Below are 14,438 nucleotides of genomic sequence, written 5' to 3' on the forward strand. Positions count from 1 at the left end.
CATTGATCTCAACCATAGACTTGGGGAAAATAATGGTTAGATAATAACCAGATGTCAAGCTATTTGAACATTTACTTGGGAGGCTATTGTATTTATCCATGGCATGTCTATACATTTCTTATAGCATCTCAATTTGAAGTCAAGGACTTGGCATATTTTTTCCCAAGGTAATAATACATCTTGGATCTTTTCAAAGACACAGGAAAATAGGGTTATAAACTAGCTGATACACCCATTGATCTCAACCATAGACTTGGGGAAAATAATGGTTAGATAATAACCAGATGTCAAGCTATTTGAACATTTACTTGGGAGGCTATTGTATTTATCCATGGCATGTCTATACATTTCTTATCTTGTAGGTGTTTAATTTATTTGTTTACCCCAGATATCACATTTAACTGCAATTGAATGTATGCTTAAGTATTCAAAGAAGCGTCCTAGAAAAGGACTCTTTTCTCCAAGCATGGGATCATAGGGTTGAAGTATATATGGATGCTGATTGAGCTGGCTTACCAGATGATAATATCTACTACTGGTTTGTACACTTTTTGTAGGTAGGAACTAGGTGACATGGAGAATAAGGAGAAAACTGGAGTGGTCAGTTCAAGTGCAAAGGATGAATAAAGGGGCCATGGAACAGGGTCATGTAAATGATACCTTTTTTTTGTGTGTGTGTGTGAATAAAGTGGGTTTTGATGTACCTCCTGTACTTCTTGGCCTTGGCTCCTCCCATGGCTACTAGTTCTCTTTGGTCTCTAATCCTCAACTGTGTGCATGCGTGCGGATAAAATGGGTTTTGATGTACCTCATGTACCTGTTGGCCTTGGCTTCTCCCATGACTACTAGTCTACTAGTTCTCTGAGGTCTCTAAACCTCAAATATTCTGAACTTATTAGGGACAATCAAGAAAGAAACACCAAGCCTTTCTACAAAATGTAAGAAGCAGAAAAACTATCAAGAAGCTAGGCTCACTGCTTTGGAGCTATTTCTGGTTATTGGTTTATAGTAGATATTATGGTTACATCCTTACCAGAGCATGGTTGTTATACATTGAGATTTGTTCAACTCAAACTCTCTAAGAATGATGCCAACCACCCAAAAGATTATAGGCCTATTAGTCTGGTGACACACATCTATAAAATTCTGGTTAAAGTACTCCCGTTGAGGATCAAAACAGTCCTCCCTTCTATCATTAGTGAAACCTAGGGGGTTTTCATTCAAGGGCAACAAATAACATATAAGATCTTAATTGCGAATGAGCGTGTGGAGGAAATGAAAAGGTCTAGGAAGAGAGGTTTCATTTGTAAATTGGATCTTGAAAAGGCCTATGATTTGGTGGACTGGGAGTACTTGTCACTACTCTATTCTAGTAAATGGTATGGTGAGGGGTTTTTTTCCAGTTTGCAGGGGTGTCAGGCAAGGGGATCCACTCTCACCCTTACTTTTTACCTTAGTAGCCAATGTAATTAGTAGGATCATTACTAAGGCTGACAGTGAAGATGCCATTATGGGTTGGAGAATAGGGAGACACCAAGTCCCCGTCACCCACCTTCAGTTTGCAGATGACCTAATGATCTTTTGTGAAGGAGGTTTTAGCGAAAAGGTAGCAAACCTAAAGGAGCTAATCAAAGGATTTGAAAGTATTTCTAATTTGAGAATAAATTTGGAAAAGAGCTGCATAGCGGGTATAAATTTGGAGGTAGGGGAGGGCGAGGCTATTGCGGAGTGTCTTGAGTGTTCCACCTCTACTTGGCCTATGTCATATTTAGGGCTTCCTTTAGGGGCAAATCCTAGGGAGAGTAGATTTTGGACCCTAGTGATAGAAAAGTTTGAGAAGAGATTAGCCTCATGGAAGAGGAATTATGTCTCTTTAGGAGGGAGAATTACCCTAATAAGAGCTACCTTGGCTAATTTACCTACCTATTTTTTGTCTGTTTTTAGGATACCAGTTAGGGAAGCTAGGAAACTGGAGAAGTTGATGAGATATTTCTTATGGGAGCCAGGACAAGAAAAAAAGGATCACTTGGTTAATTGGGAAATTGTGTGTAGAAGTAAAGAAGGGGGGGGGTTTGGGACTTGGGAGGGTAACTAGAAAAAATCAAGCTCTGTTAGGGAAATGGTTGTGGCGATGGCCATTGGAAAGAGAGTGGCATGAGGTGGTGGGAAGCATTCATGGGAGGTCAGAGAATGGATGGGATGCTGGTGTATCAAGGCAAGCTAACCTAGCAGCACCTTGGAAGGCCATTCACAACACCCTTCCTCAATTCCTCAATTTTATCAGGTATGAAGTTTGTTTTGGCAACACTATTCATTTTTGGGAGGATATTTGGGTAGGAGACACACCTTTAAAGGATTTGTTCCCTTCGCTATTTTTTGTTTCTTTGTACAAAAAAGAGGTGGTCTCAAAATTTGTCTTACCTTTGGGAACACCCTTAGATCCTACTTGGGATTTTGGGTTTCGTAGAGGACTTAGGGATGATGAAATTGAATCTCTTTTTGTCTTGCTTGGTTGTCTTAATCAGGTTTGTTTGGATCCCTCCAAGCTAGATAAGAGGGTATGGACTCCTAGACCCAATGGAACCTTCACTTGTGCTTCTTTCTTCAAGTCTATCTCTCAACTTTCTACACACCAACCCTTTCTGTCAAAAGAAATTTGGTGTAGGCCAGTTCCCTAAAAAATTATGGCGTTTTGTTGGGAATCCATGGGAAAGTAAACACTCTAGATAACCTACAAAAGAGAAGACCTTTCCTTTGTATTTCTCCTAATTGGTGTATCCTCTATAGAGTTCATGGTGAGGATTGTTACCACCTATTTTAATATCTTGTCCCTTTTCTGCAGACCTTTGGGCTTGGCTACTTTCATTGTTTGGGAGTAGTTGGAGTCTACCAGCAGAAGCTCACATGCTCTTCCACCATTCTACCTTTTATTGGCCTACAACAATAGGGAGAATTATGTTGAGATGTGCTCGTGTTGCCTTGATTTGGACTCTTTGGGAAGAAAGGAATATTAGAATTTTTCAAGAAAAGGAAAGGAGCAGTCGGGAATTGAAAGATTGTCTGTTAAATAGGGCAATACCTTGGCTGAAGACCTTGGAAATCTTTCATCAATTCTCCTTTAATGACCTTTGGAGAAATTGGTCAACAGTAGCAAAGTGTTCATCTCTGAAGGACAAATCAATTACAAGCTGGTCTCCTCCATCCGAAGGCTCACTAAAGTTGAACCTTGATGGAAGTAGCATGGGTAATCCAGGATTATCCGGAATGGGGGGTGCTTTGAGAAATGAGAAGGGAGAGATTTTGTTGCTCTACTCAGGTCCCTCGGGAATTGGGGACTCCATCAGGGCAGAACTTTTAGCTGCTGTACAAGGGGTGCAATTTGCAAACCAGCTGGGGGTACAACACCCAACAATCGAGGGGGATTCCAAAGTTGTGGTGGGTTGGTTGAAAAATCCTTATGAGGCTATGTGGCGTTACAAGAATGAAATGAAGAAATTTAGTTGGTTGACAAGGAATATGTTGGTCACTGTACATTGGGTGGGGAGATCAGCAAATACTTTGTCAGATGTGCTAGCTAAGCAAGGTGTAAATAGGGAAGAATTGTTTTGGGTTCACTTGCGATTCTTGCTTTTCTTTCCTAGTTTACTTGTAAGATTCAAGGAGGGTCTGCAGCTCGCGCCTCTCCCTGGGATGTTGTATGAACTCACTCTAAATCTGCTTCTGAATTAATAAATTTATTATCATTCATAAAAAAAAAAAGGATTTGAAACAATGAAGATGTTGCCACTACCATTTTGCTGAGAGCTACAAAGTTGAAAGGTCTGCTGCTGTGTTGTGACTCATAGGTTTCCAGGTATGTAGACACCCCTTTCTCCCCTCTTGATTTTCATCTCCAAGATCTGAATTAACCTAGGATTCTGCAAGTCTGCTGTTGTGTTGTGGGTTTCCAGGTATATAAACCTCGATTTTCTCCCTTCTATGCATGAACGGTTGCACTAGAAACTGACAATCTTTCTTTTTCACTCTTTGTTGCTACATGCCATTGGATACATCTGATCTTTCATTTTCACTTTCCTGGTGTAAAATATGCTTCCCCTTTTCTATATCCTTGCGTTTCTTTTTTTTGTTAGAATATGTTGACACTGGTTTCAAAGTATTTTATTTAAAAGCTAGAATATTGGATATTTTGTGTATTGGCCAATTTGGTCCACATTGACCAAAACAATACACATGAACCGTTGTTTTTTGTATTTTTAAAACTCACTTGAACATGTCTTGTTTTGGTCTTGACACTGGAATATGTTGGTTGACATTTCTGACATATCTCAACTTCTGAAAGCATAGGTCTTGTCAACTCATTTGCCCTAAACTCTGTTGACAGGAGGAATAATAGGACTTGGAGAAGCGGAGGAGGACCGAGTTGGTTTATTGCACACATTGGCAACACTTCCAGCACACCCTGAGAGTGTTCCAATCAACTCACTGGTTGCAGTCAAAGGGACACCTCTTCAAGACCAAAAGGTAAATGTTTTTATAGGTCTTTTCACTGTATTTATCTTGTCTTTGTTGATGCTGCTTGTTTAACTAGTGGTGGCTTACATTCCTATTATCTAAATTATTTCCCTGAATTCAACTGAAAGTATTGTGTTCTAGAAATTTTTAGGCTCTTTAGATCATAACAATATTTTTAGGTTGTGATGCATGAACTTTCAAATATTAGATTTGCTAATTACATAAGGAAGGTGCAAAAACAGTGGGTGTATCTTTGTTGTTTAACAAAGGTTTTGAAAATATTATTAGTACTGTTCAGTTTCTCAAAATCTCATAATCCAATAGATAATACGACCAGGGTTTTTATAGTTGATATAAATTGTTGTGGTAAGGCTTTATTATGCTCAGTTGAGATTTCTTTTTCAGAAGTACTTTTATTAGAAAATCAGAATATATAGCAATACAAGCAACCTAGGGAGAGGTGTGAAATTCACCTTATAAAAAAAATCTACATATTACATTTAGCTTGAAGTCAACCATTCCATTAACCAATCTTCTCTTCCAAAGTACATTCATTGTTATGTTACTGGTAAGCCATTTAACCTTCTTGAGTTCAACCCTACATTCCTTAATAACAGTCTCCAGATTTTGTAGCCATCCCACTACTTTTTGAAATCTCCTTACACAATTAGTCTGTTCAAATTTAAGTCTCTAGCTATCTGTAATCGTTGAACCACTGCCATAAGTTAAGCCCTAATTGAGTCTTCCACACCCACTGGACCTGGAAATTGAGCAATGGCATGTCCTTCTCAGTTCCTAGACACTCCTCTAAGTCTAGAAGGATCTGGATTTCCAAGGCTGCACCCACCGAATCATAATAGTTGAGGTTTGGGTAACCGGTGGGAAAGGGTTTAGCATTTTCATAGCTTAAGGATGGGAGGAGAGAATAGGGAGATTCGGCAACAACTGACGATTGACAGACCAGGGTTCAAATAATTTTGGTGGGAAAAGCTGATGATTGATGGATTGATGGACTGAGGTTCAAATATCTCCTTTGACCGTTTGTTCATTACCGATGGAAGGAGAGACTATCTCCAGTCTCTTGGTCTTTTCGTCATTGTAGAAGGCCATAGGAATTTCTGATTTTTTGCCACTGCAGCAATGACCGACAAATGAGGTTGGGTTTGCACTAGATCTCTTTTTGGTCTTTTTGCCATTGCAGAACAAGGCCAAAGGATATTTTGTTTTTTCTGCAATTGCACTATTGCAGAGATGGTTGATTATGGGGTTTGAGATCTGGTGCAAATCCATATCTGTGTTAATTATATTCCTCTATATTGATGGGATTTCGTACTTCCATATCCATTTTCCCAAAACTTTCTGCAGTACCATGGCTGAGAGCCTATATTCTGACATTAGAGATATTTGACCACTGTGCAGAACCCACACCTGGGTACTGTAGCTGGACTAGAAACCCTATTCTCCCAAACCTCTCTGCTGGTAATAACAACAAAAGAAAAGGTAGTCTTAGAGTTGAGATTGATATGCCTCTGCCATTTGAGTCTGTAAAGGAGGTCGTCCACTGCTTTGGTGGTAGTAGTGCTTGGATCTTCCTTACAAGTAGGGCTGGCAATTTTGATCCAACTCATTTGGTCCATCCAACCTACCCATGCCCACCTATGCTAGTGGTGGATCAATATGGGTTGAATGGCCCATTAGGATTAGGGGAAAAGGGTGAGGGTGGGGTTGGGTCGAGGGTACCCATTAGGGTCAGGACAAAGGGTCAGGGTGGGTTGGGTCAAGGATGCATCAACTGAGGGATTGAGGGTTTATTTTAGTGTTTGAAAGTAATCGAGAAGGTTTCTCCTTCTCAGACTCTTTGACATCTGAAGATTCATTGTCACTCTCCCAAGGACTTTGTTGAGAAGATTAAACGTTTAGATTATGAAGAAGTGATGGCTGACTTGAATGAGCATCCAGACCTGACTTGAATGAACACCATTGAGCTGTTGGTAGTTGTAAAGGCCGAATTTGAGAAGTATGGGAGAGGTATGACTAGTGTATCCACTCTATTTAGTTCCTAATATTTTTTTTTGGTCATGATAAAAACACTGTACCTGATGGCTCTTTTGCCCCAATTTCTAGAAAAGGAGATAATGAGACTATAGATTACCTTACCCTCACCTTTGTTCTTCATGTCCTTAAACTCCACACTAACCTTTTGTCTACAAGTAACCTGAATATATCATTAAACTGTTGTACAAGTGTATTACCTTTTTCCCTTGTTGCATTTTCTTAGGACCTACAGTTTTGAAAGGTGATTAGGAGTGGCCATGAGGTGAATGGAATATACTTTCTAGATGTTTGTGAGTGAATCCAAGGATAGCTCTTGAGAATTGCTTTTGTGTGCCTTTAGAGTCCATCAGTTGTATTGTGTTATGTCATTTACGGTTAGGTCATTTATCTTTTTCATCTTTGAGTCGTTTATTTTCAAAGTTGTTTAAAGAAGTTAGTGTATCAAGTTTACATTGTGAGTCGAGTGAATTCTCAAAGCATTGTAAAAACAATTATTCTCTGAGTATTAAAAGATCTACATTTCCCTTCCAGTATCACTTGGATATATTTGGTGCGCTCATGTGATGAAATTCCAAAGATTGTGAGACAATTTCATGATTTTTTTTACCCAGTTTGACATATCAAAATATTCCAGTCATATAATGTTAAGAAATATTTTGAGAAAAATCTTGTTTCTTACCTTTATGATTTTGGGGTTCACCAAAGCTCTTGTGCGCACACTCCACAACAAAATGGAGCTGTTGAATGCAAAAACCATTTTATTATTGAAGTAGCCATATGCATCCTTTTTGCCTCACATGTTCTTCTGAAAATTTGGGGGCGGGCTATTATTACAACAACTTATCTTATACAGTATGGCATTTAGAATCTTGGGTTTCAAATATCCCTTTAGTCTGCTTTTTCCCAACACAGATTTTTTCTCTTCCTCTCCGTCTCTTGGTTGCACATGCTATGCCCCTATTGCTAGCTCCTAAACACAAATTTGAACCAAAGGCCCGCAAATGTATTTTTTTTTGTTGATTATGCCTCCACATAGAAGAGTTACTGTTGTTTTGATCTTGTTAGTGGCACTCAATTTGTTTCTATGGATGTCTTTTTTGTATAGTCTATTCCCTTTTATGGTCTTTCTTCTTAGGGGGAGAATTCTTTTGAGTTATTTTATCTCCCTTTTCTTGTCCCAGTTGAGTCCATTGACGATCACTCTCCTGTTGAGTCATCTTTTCTTCTTAACTCTCTATTCCAGCTCCACCGCTGCATCTAAATGCTCCCTCCTTTGTAGTGACTCCTCCTATCCTTCAAAGGTGGTAGTAGTGGCGAAGGCACAAGAATGAGCATATTGTTTCCACTTCTACATTTGAGCTTCCTACACTTCCAAGTGTTGAGCCATACCTTTGCAACCTACTTTGCTGACCTTGATATCCTCATTGCCATAAGAAAACGTAAAAGAAAATGCATTGCATATTGCATTTCAAAGTATCTATCTTATGGGTTGCTCTCTCCATCCTATTATTCCTGCTTAGCGTCTGTTTCTTCTTAGTCTATCCCCAAATCTGTATCAGAAGAACTATCGAATCTGAAGGCAAGGAGCCTGTTGGGTGCAAATGAGTTTATACCATAAAGTATCATGTAGATGGGTCAATTGAAAGGTTTAAAGCCTGCTTAGTTACTAAGGGGTATACACAAATGTATGAACTAGACTACATGGAGACATTTACCCTAGTTGATAAGATGATTTTTGTGAGAGTTTTGTTATCCTTGGCAGCTAATTTTCATTGGCCACTCCCTGGATGCATTGAAAAGAGATGTAGGGCAAGGCATGTAAACTGAATAAGTCACTTTATGGCCTTGGGAGTTTGAAATGCTCAAGGCTGCTCCTTTTTCAATTTTGCATTTGTTTATACCTAGATATGGTCTGACCATACCCTCTTTGTGATGATGAGAGATAGACTGGTTACTTTTCTGATTGTCTATGTTGATGACATTGTTGTTATTGGTGATGATATGTAGGAGGTTAAAAGTCGCAAGCATTTTCTTAATACTAAATTTGAAATTAAAGATTTGGCCGGATCTAGGGTACTTCTTGGGGTTGAAGTTGCTAATTGGGACAGGTAATGTTAGGGTGAAACCAGCTACCTCATCCATTGATTTGAATCATAAGTTGTCCAACTTCTGATGGAGAGCTACTTGTGGATAGGAGTGTCCCGGAGTTTTTTTTTGGGAAGTTGTGCCTATGTATGATTCACCCTGGCATTTCTTATGCAATTAGTGTCATCAGCCAGTTTATGCATGATTCCAGGTTTACACATGTGGATGTAGTAGAGAGAATTTTGAACTACTTAAAGGGTACACTAGGAAAAGGTATCCTTTTTGCAAAGCATGATCACATAAATTTGAAGGCCTAATACAGATGCAGACTGTAAGTTGTATTTGATGACAAGGGTCTACATCTGGGTATTGTACCATGGTAGCTGGAAATATGGTTTTGGGGAGTAACAAGAAACTGTTGGTGGTTGCCAGGTCATTAACTGAAGTAGCGCATAGAGTCATGGATTATGGTGTATCAGAATTGGTGTGACTATGGTCTCTAATGGAGGAGATGGGTGTTGAATATGACAAGCCACAAATGTTGTATTGTGATCATTAACATAACACATAATCCTATCCAACATGACTGAATGAACTATATTGGGGTTGGCAGACACTTCCATCAAAGAAAGAGTGGCATCTGGGGAAGTTTGCCTACCCTTCAGTGCATCTGAAGAGCAGCTAGCTGATGTACTTAACAAGGGGAGTTCCTAAAGCAAAATTACAGCGCTATGTTAGGAAGTTGAACATGATTGGCATCTATGCTCAGCTTGAGGGGGAGTGTATAAATATTGGCTGGATGGGCCCTAGTTACTTTTAAGTAAGTATTCCTATCTTTTTGAGTTAATGGGCCTGTTAGCCTCTTATACTTTATGTTTATAGGCAGTTGCCTTATTAAGAGTATTCTTGTTAATTTGGTGTCTTCTTCCATCTTCTCCTCATCTTCTTGTACTGATTTCTTCCTTTCTTTTGCTGTTTTCTTGATTAAATACACACATATTGCTGGTGTAAATTTTCTTCCATAGTTTTCAAGGTGTCTAAGCGATTTTGGGCAACACTAGGGGCACCTAGTCGCCTAGTCACCTAGGCGATAAAAAATTTATAATATAAGAAACTGACTTTTGGCTAGTTTCCTAGTTTTATATCCATTCAGCATGTATGTTAATTGAAAAAATAGCAATTCTCTTAATTAAGAACATTAAATTTCCTAAAAAAATGTGGCAAATCATCACATCTAAAAGATATGAATCTTTTACATATATTGATTTCATTATTTTAAAAAATAATACTACTATAATAAGTATTTAATAGAGCAAATTCATATTAATTAGCAGCTAAAGAAAGTTATTAACTTTATATGATAAATATTCAAGATGGAAAGTAAAATAGAAAAAAAAACAAGGATGGAGTTTCTGTTTTATTTAATTAGAGGGAGAATAGAAAAAAAGAACTTTATTATTCTATTCTTTCTTTTCTTTCTTTCTTTCTTTTTCTCTTCTCAAAACCCTTTTATCTTTTAAATTTCAATAGTAAAACATTAAAACAAAGTAAAATTGATATATATATATATATATTTATATATAGCATATAATAAAATGTATTAACACATACATTAATAAGATATAACAATATAAATGATATTATAAAAGGCGCCCGCCTTGTCATTTTTGTGCTTAGGTGGGCACCTAGTCGCCTGGAAGGGGCGCCTAGTTGCTAAAAGTCAAGGTGTTTGGGCGAGGCGCCCAGCCAAGGGCCCTAGTCGCCTAGGCGACACCTTGACAACTACGTTTTCTTCTATCAGCTTTGTTCTTCTTCTCCCCTTGTGTTCCTTTTCTTTTGCAACCATGGGTATGGCTGTGACATTTGATGTTATTATCAATGACTTCCCCGAGAAGATTAGAACTTTAGGTTATGAGGAGGTGGTGGCTGACTTGAACGAGCATCCAGACCTGTGTCACAAGAGTATTGTTAATCCTTTACTAAGAAGATTGCCACTCAGTATATCTGGTGCAGAGGCGGGAGCTTTGAGTGTGACATCATCCTTCCAGAGTTTACAATGCTTTTAGGTGTTTGCAACTGGAGCATAGATTTTTGAAGTATGGTGCAAGCTGTTCCAAAAATGAGTTGTGCCTTTGGCAGCTAGCAGATTGTTTGGTTGCTTTGAAGAGCATCAAGGAGTGTGGATTCAAGAAAACACTTATAATGTGTCAGTGAGCTCTCACATTCGTCACAACTTGAGGGAAATTTATTGTTACTTCGAAAGATGTTATGTTGCTCAATATTCCATATTCAGGGACATGTTATTTGGGGCCATGCTCAATTGAGGGTAATTGGTCCAAAGATGGAGAGGGACATAGACAATGAGTTGATGGAGGAGATTGATGATTCAAGCTACTAATTTCCTTTCAGTCTTGCTACTGGTTTCCCAGTCTGTAGAGTGTAGAGGCAGCGAAGCTCTGCATTTGGCCAAATTTTTAGTCTGCCTGATGTCAAAGTTTTTATTCCTTGGTCCTCAAGTTGTGGTTGGAAACACTATTCTGTTTACTTAGGCATTTGTATTATGAATCAGACCAGTTGTTAGGCTTGTAAAGATGCTGCAAAAGGTTACTGCAAAGTGCCTTCTTGACTTGTTGGATACAAGGACTGCCTTCCGTAGAAGTTCTTACCTTGAGGTTGTGTTTGGAAGTGACAATCCATATTCAGTCAGAATAGAAGATAAGAACACTAAAATTGAGTGGGTGGATTGGAAAAGTGCAACACTAGCATTGTTGGGAGGCAAACAGAATTACTATATGTACCACCCTAATTGAATGTATCAGCAGTTCAGGTTGGACATGTTTGGCCCCATTAGGGAGAGCTAGTACAAGAAGTTGTTTGTCTCTCTTGCGAAAAAGCTGATAGACGTATTGCCTAGTGAGATGATGGTGTCTCTAACATCAAACTTCTGGTTGTCGAAGCTGCGGGATAGCTGCAGGTAGTTTGGCTCGAGAAGATCATGAATAGAGATGATTTACTAAGATATTTGAAGCCAGGGATTCCAAAGAAACAGAGGAAGAAAAAGATGATGCTCGTGGGTGCTACCGCCAAAGTTCCAGCTTCAAAAGGTCAAGTGACTGGTCAAAGAACCAAGCATTCTCCTGGTAAGGGAAGGAGCAAGAAGACCAGCAAGATGCCTCCTGCTATTTCCAAGAGGCCTGCTTAGATAGAAATACCAAAGAAAAGGGGATCAACATCGTTGAAGGTGGTGCTTCTTGCCTAAATGAGGAAACTTCATAGCTGTTGGTGGAGGGTAAGGGCAAGGCATTTATGACGGGCTTCGTTGTCGGTCCACTAGGGTGGCTTTTTGGTGCGAGTCCCATGTGTGCCCTGGCTTTGTTGGTCTCTTCAATGACAACTTGTTCTTTCTACACATTCCCATGGCTTCAAAAATGTTGGAGGTCTAGGTTCTCCAACACCACCATATGCCTTTGGTGCATCCCCTGTATACATTCATCTACGAAATCCTTTTCTTTGACATGTTCTCTATGAACTTATTGCAAAGCTCTGTAGAGTCACACGATGAATGTGATTAAATCCTCTGCTTTACTTTGTCTCACATTTCTCAGAATCACAATTGTTAGTTTCCTCTGCATCACAAACCACTTGGTAAGAAACTTCTTCACTATCTCCTTCCAACATTGAATGTTGTTCGGTGTAAGGCTGCGAAACTGAGAAACACGTGAGGTTGACAAACCTAGTGGTACATTAGAAATAGTTTTTTTTTTTTCTTAAAGTTGAAGAGAGTGGATATATATCTAAGGATTTGAGACTGAGGCATTAACTGGAAACGTGAGGCAAAAGAAGTGTCATGGAATGAGAAACACATGGGAACCTTGATATTTTAGAGAAATGACCTCTTTGAAACCCTTTGATAGGGCTCGTAGGATCCCAAAAGTGTGATCTCACAAGACCAAGCAAGATTTGGTGGTAGTGGATCTCACAGAATGAAGATCTTGCAAACGTAATGTGACAATGCAATCTCACTAGTGCGCGAGATAAAAAAGTCAGAACTAATAGGCCAGCTTTGATCTCACGAGGCTGAAACCAGGATCTTAGCTTTTGGGAGTGCACCCGGGGTGTGGTGCATGACAGCCTCAGGAAAACCATGACTGGTTGTACCTGACATCCGTGTGGATACATGTCACTCTTGGAGTGGCCCCCAAGAATGTGGTCTAACGACCTCATGGTTCTTGGCACGTGTTCATTCAGGAGAAACAGGGGGGATTTGTCTTTTGCATGCTTGTTAAAGTCGAAGAAGATTCTGGAATATGCACTCCATGCATGTAACCTGGTTCCGTGATTCTCTAAGTAGGGAACCAGGGCCTTGAAGTGGGGATCCTTCTCCCTTGGCCATTTTTGCCCTAGTCTTCTCAGCAACCTAACATTTTTCTTAGTTCCTGGTCCTTGGCTCTTCTAACCTTTAGGCATCTTCATCTCCCAACTTCAAGACCAAAAGAGAACCCTCATCCTATTGGCTTACAGAGTAAATAAAAAAGGTTTATTAATAATACAGAGGAGGTGATAAGAAATCACTCAGCATCAAAGCAAGGAGAGAAAAATAAAATAAAATAAACAATCCAAACGAACACTTGTGAACTTACATGGCCCATGTCTCAAGAGATAACTGTTTGCATGGACATAAGAAGCATTTCTACTATACCCCTATTTTGCATGTCTCTCAAATACGTAAGGTTCCTGGTGCCACCATAAAATCAAGCGGATACCCACTGTTCTTTTGCCTCCTAGTATGTACAATGTGATGATGCGAACAAGTCAATTTACTGGTGTGACATCTGTTATTGCGGTGAAATCTTACTATTCATCTGAAGAAACATCCCTAAAAAATGAGCCTTTTTCAGAAAGTTATCTTGGCTTGCTCTTTCTTTAGCCAGTTGAGATATGGGAGATGATTCGGATGATTGCTACTGCTCGTATTGTGATGCCAAAGGCAATGGTCAGACTATCAGCTGGGCGGGTCCGATTTTCTATGGCTGAGCAGGCACTTTGCTTCCTTGCTGGAGCCAATTCAATCTTTACAGGAGAGAAGTTATTGACAACGCCAAATAACGATTTCGACAAGGACCAGTTAATGTTCAAGGTGCTTGGACTCATCCCCAAAGCTCCAAGTTTTTCCGATGAAGCAGCAGAAACTTTTGAAGCTGAAGCAATGTCTAATTCTGGTTGAAAATATCAATCTCATGGAATTTTAATTTATAGAAGGATCAAGACCATGTTACTCTGTTAAAATGAAATTCAATGCATCTAATACAAATTTACGACATTTTGTATTTAAAATGCTACAAAGCTACCTGTTGTTACCTGTTTAACATGAAGTATGGAGGGGATGTTCTTAGCAAAGCAACCTATGATCTATCATTCTTGCGAGGACAGAACTATGAAATTCAAGTTTACCAAGAAAAAAAAGCATTAAATTGATTGTTTTTTTACAGAGCTGAAGTGGGTTTGTGTGTTAATTCTGCAATGAACATGAAAAATGTACTGATTTCAGAATTTTTATTTAATCCTTTTAGTTTAAGTATATTTACATGGTTAGGTGCCTGAAATGCATGATATTTTATCTCTTGCTCAATGGTTTGAACTCTATCCAGAGTTTAACCATCGATACTCTTATTTTTTGTTTTGGGTTTTCAGTTCACAATTTCCCTACTATGTTTATTGGGACAGTTATGTTCAAACCTATAAAAAATTTGTTGCTCCCATTATTTAGTGTTTCGGTGATCTTGAAA

The 14,438-nt window shown here is 39.0% G+C and overlaps 1 protein-coding gene across 1 annotated transcript in view; it reads left to right on the forward strand.

Moving 5' to 3' along the window:
- Positions 1–14,135, forward strand: part of BIO2 (Radical SAM superfamily protein) — a 47,320-nt gene extending 33,185 nt beyond the window's left edge. Inside the window, exons 5-6 of the mRNA XM_088953018.1 lie at positions 4,382–4,521; positions 13,580–14,135. Of these exons, the coding sequence (XP_088809144.1) occupies positions 4,382–4,521; positions 13,580–13,876 (437 nt within the window). The 3' untranslated portion in view covers positions 13,877–14,135. The remainder of the gene's footprint in view (positions 1–4,381; positions 4,522–13,579) is intronic.
- Positions 14,136–14,438: the final 303 nt, after the last annotated feature.

Source organism: Nelumbo lutea, chromosome 7, assembly GCF_056320005.1.
Source record: "Nelumbo lutea isolate HS-2025 chromosome 7, American lotus-T2T, whole genome shotgun sequence".
Taxonomy (NCBI): domain Eukaryota; kingdom Viridiplantae; phylum Streptophyta; class Magnoliopsida; order Proteales; family Nelumbonaceae; genus Nelumbo; species Nelumbo lutea.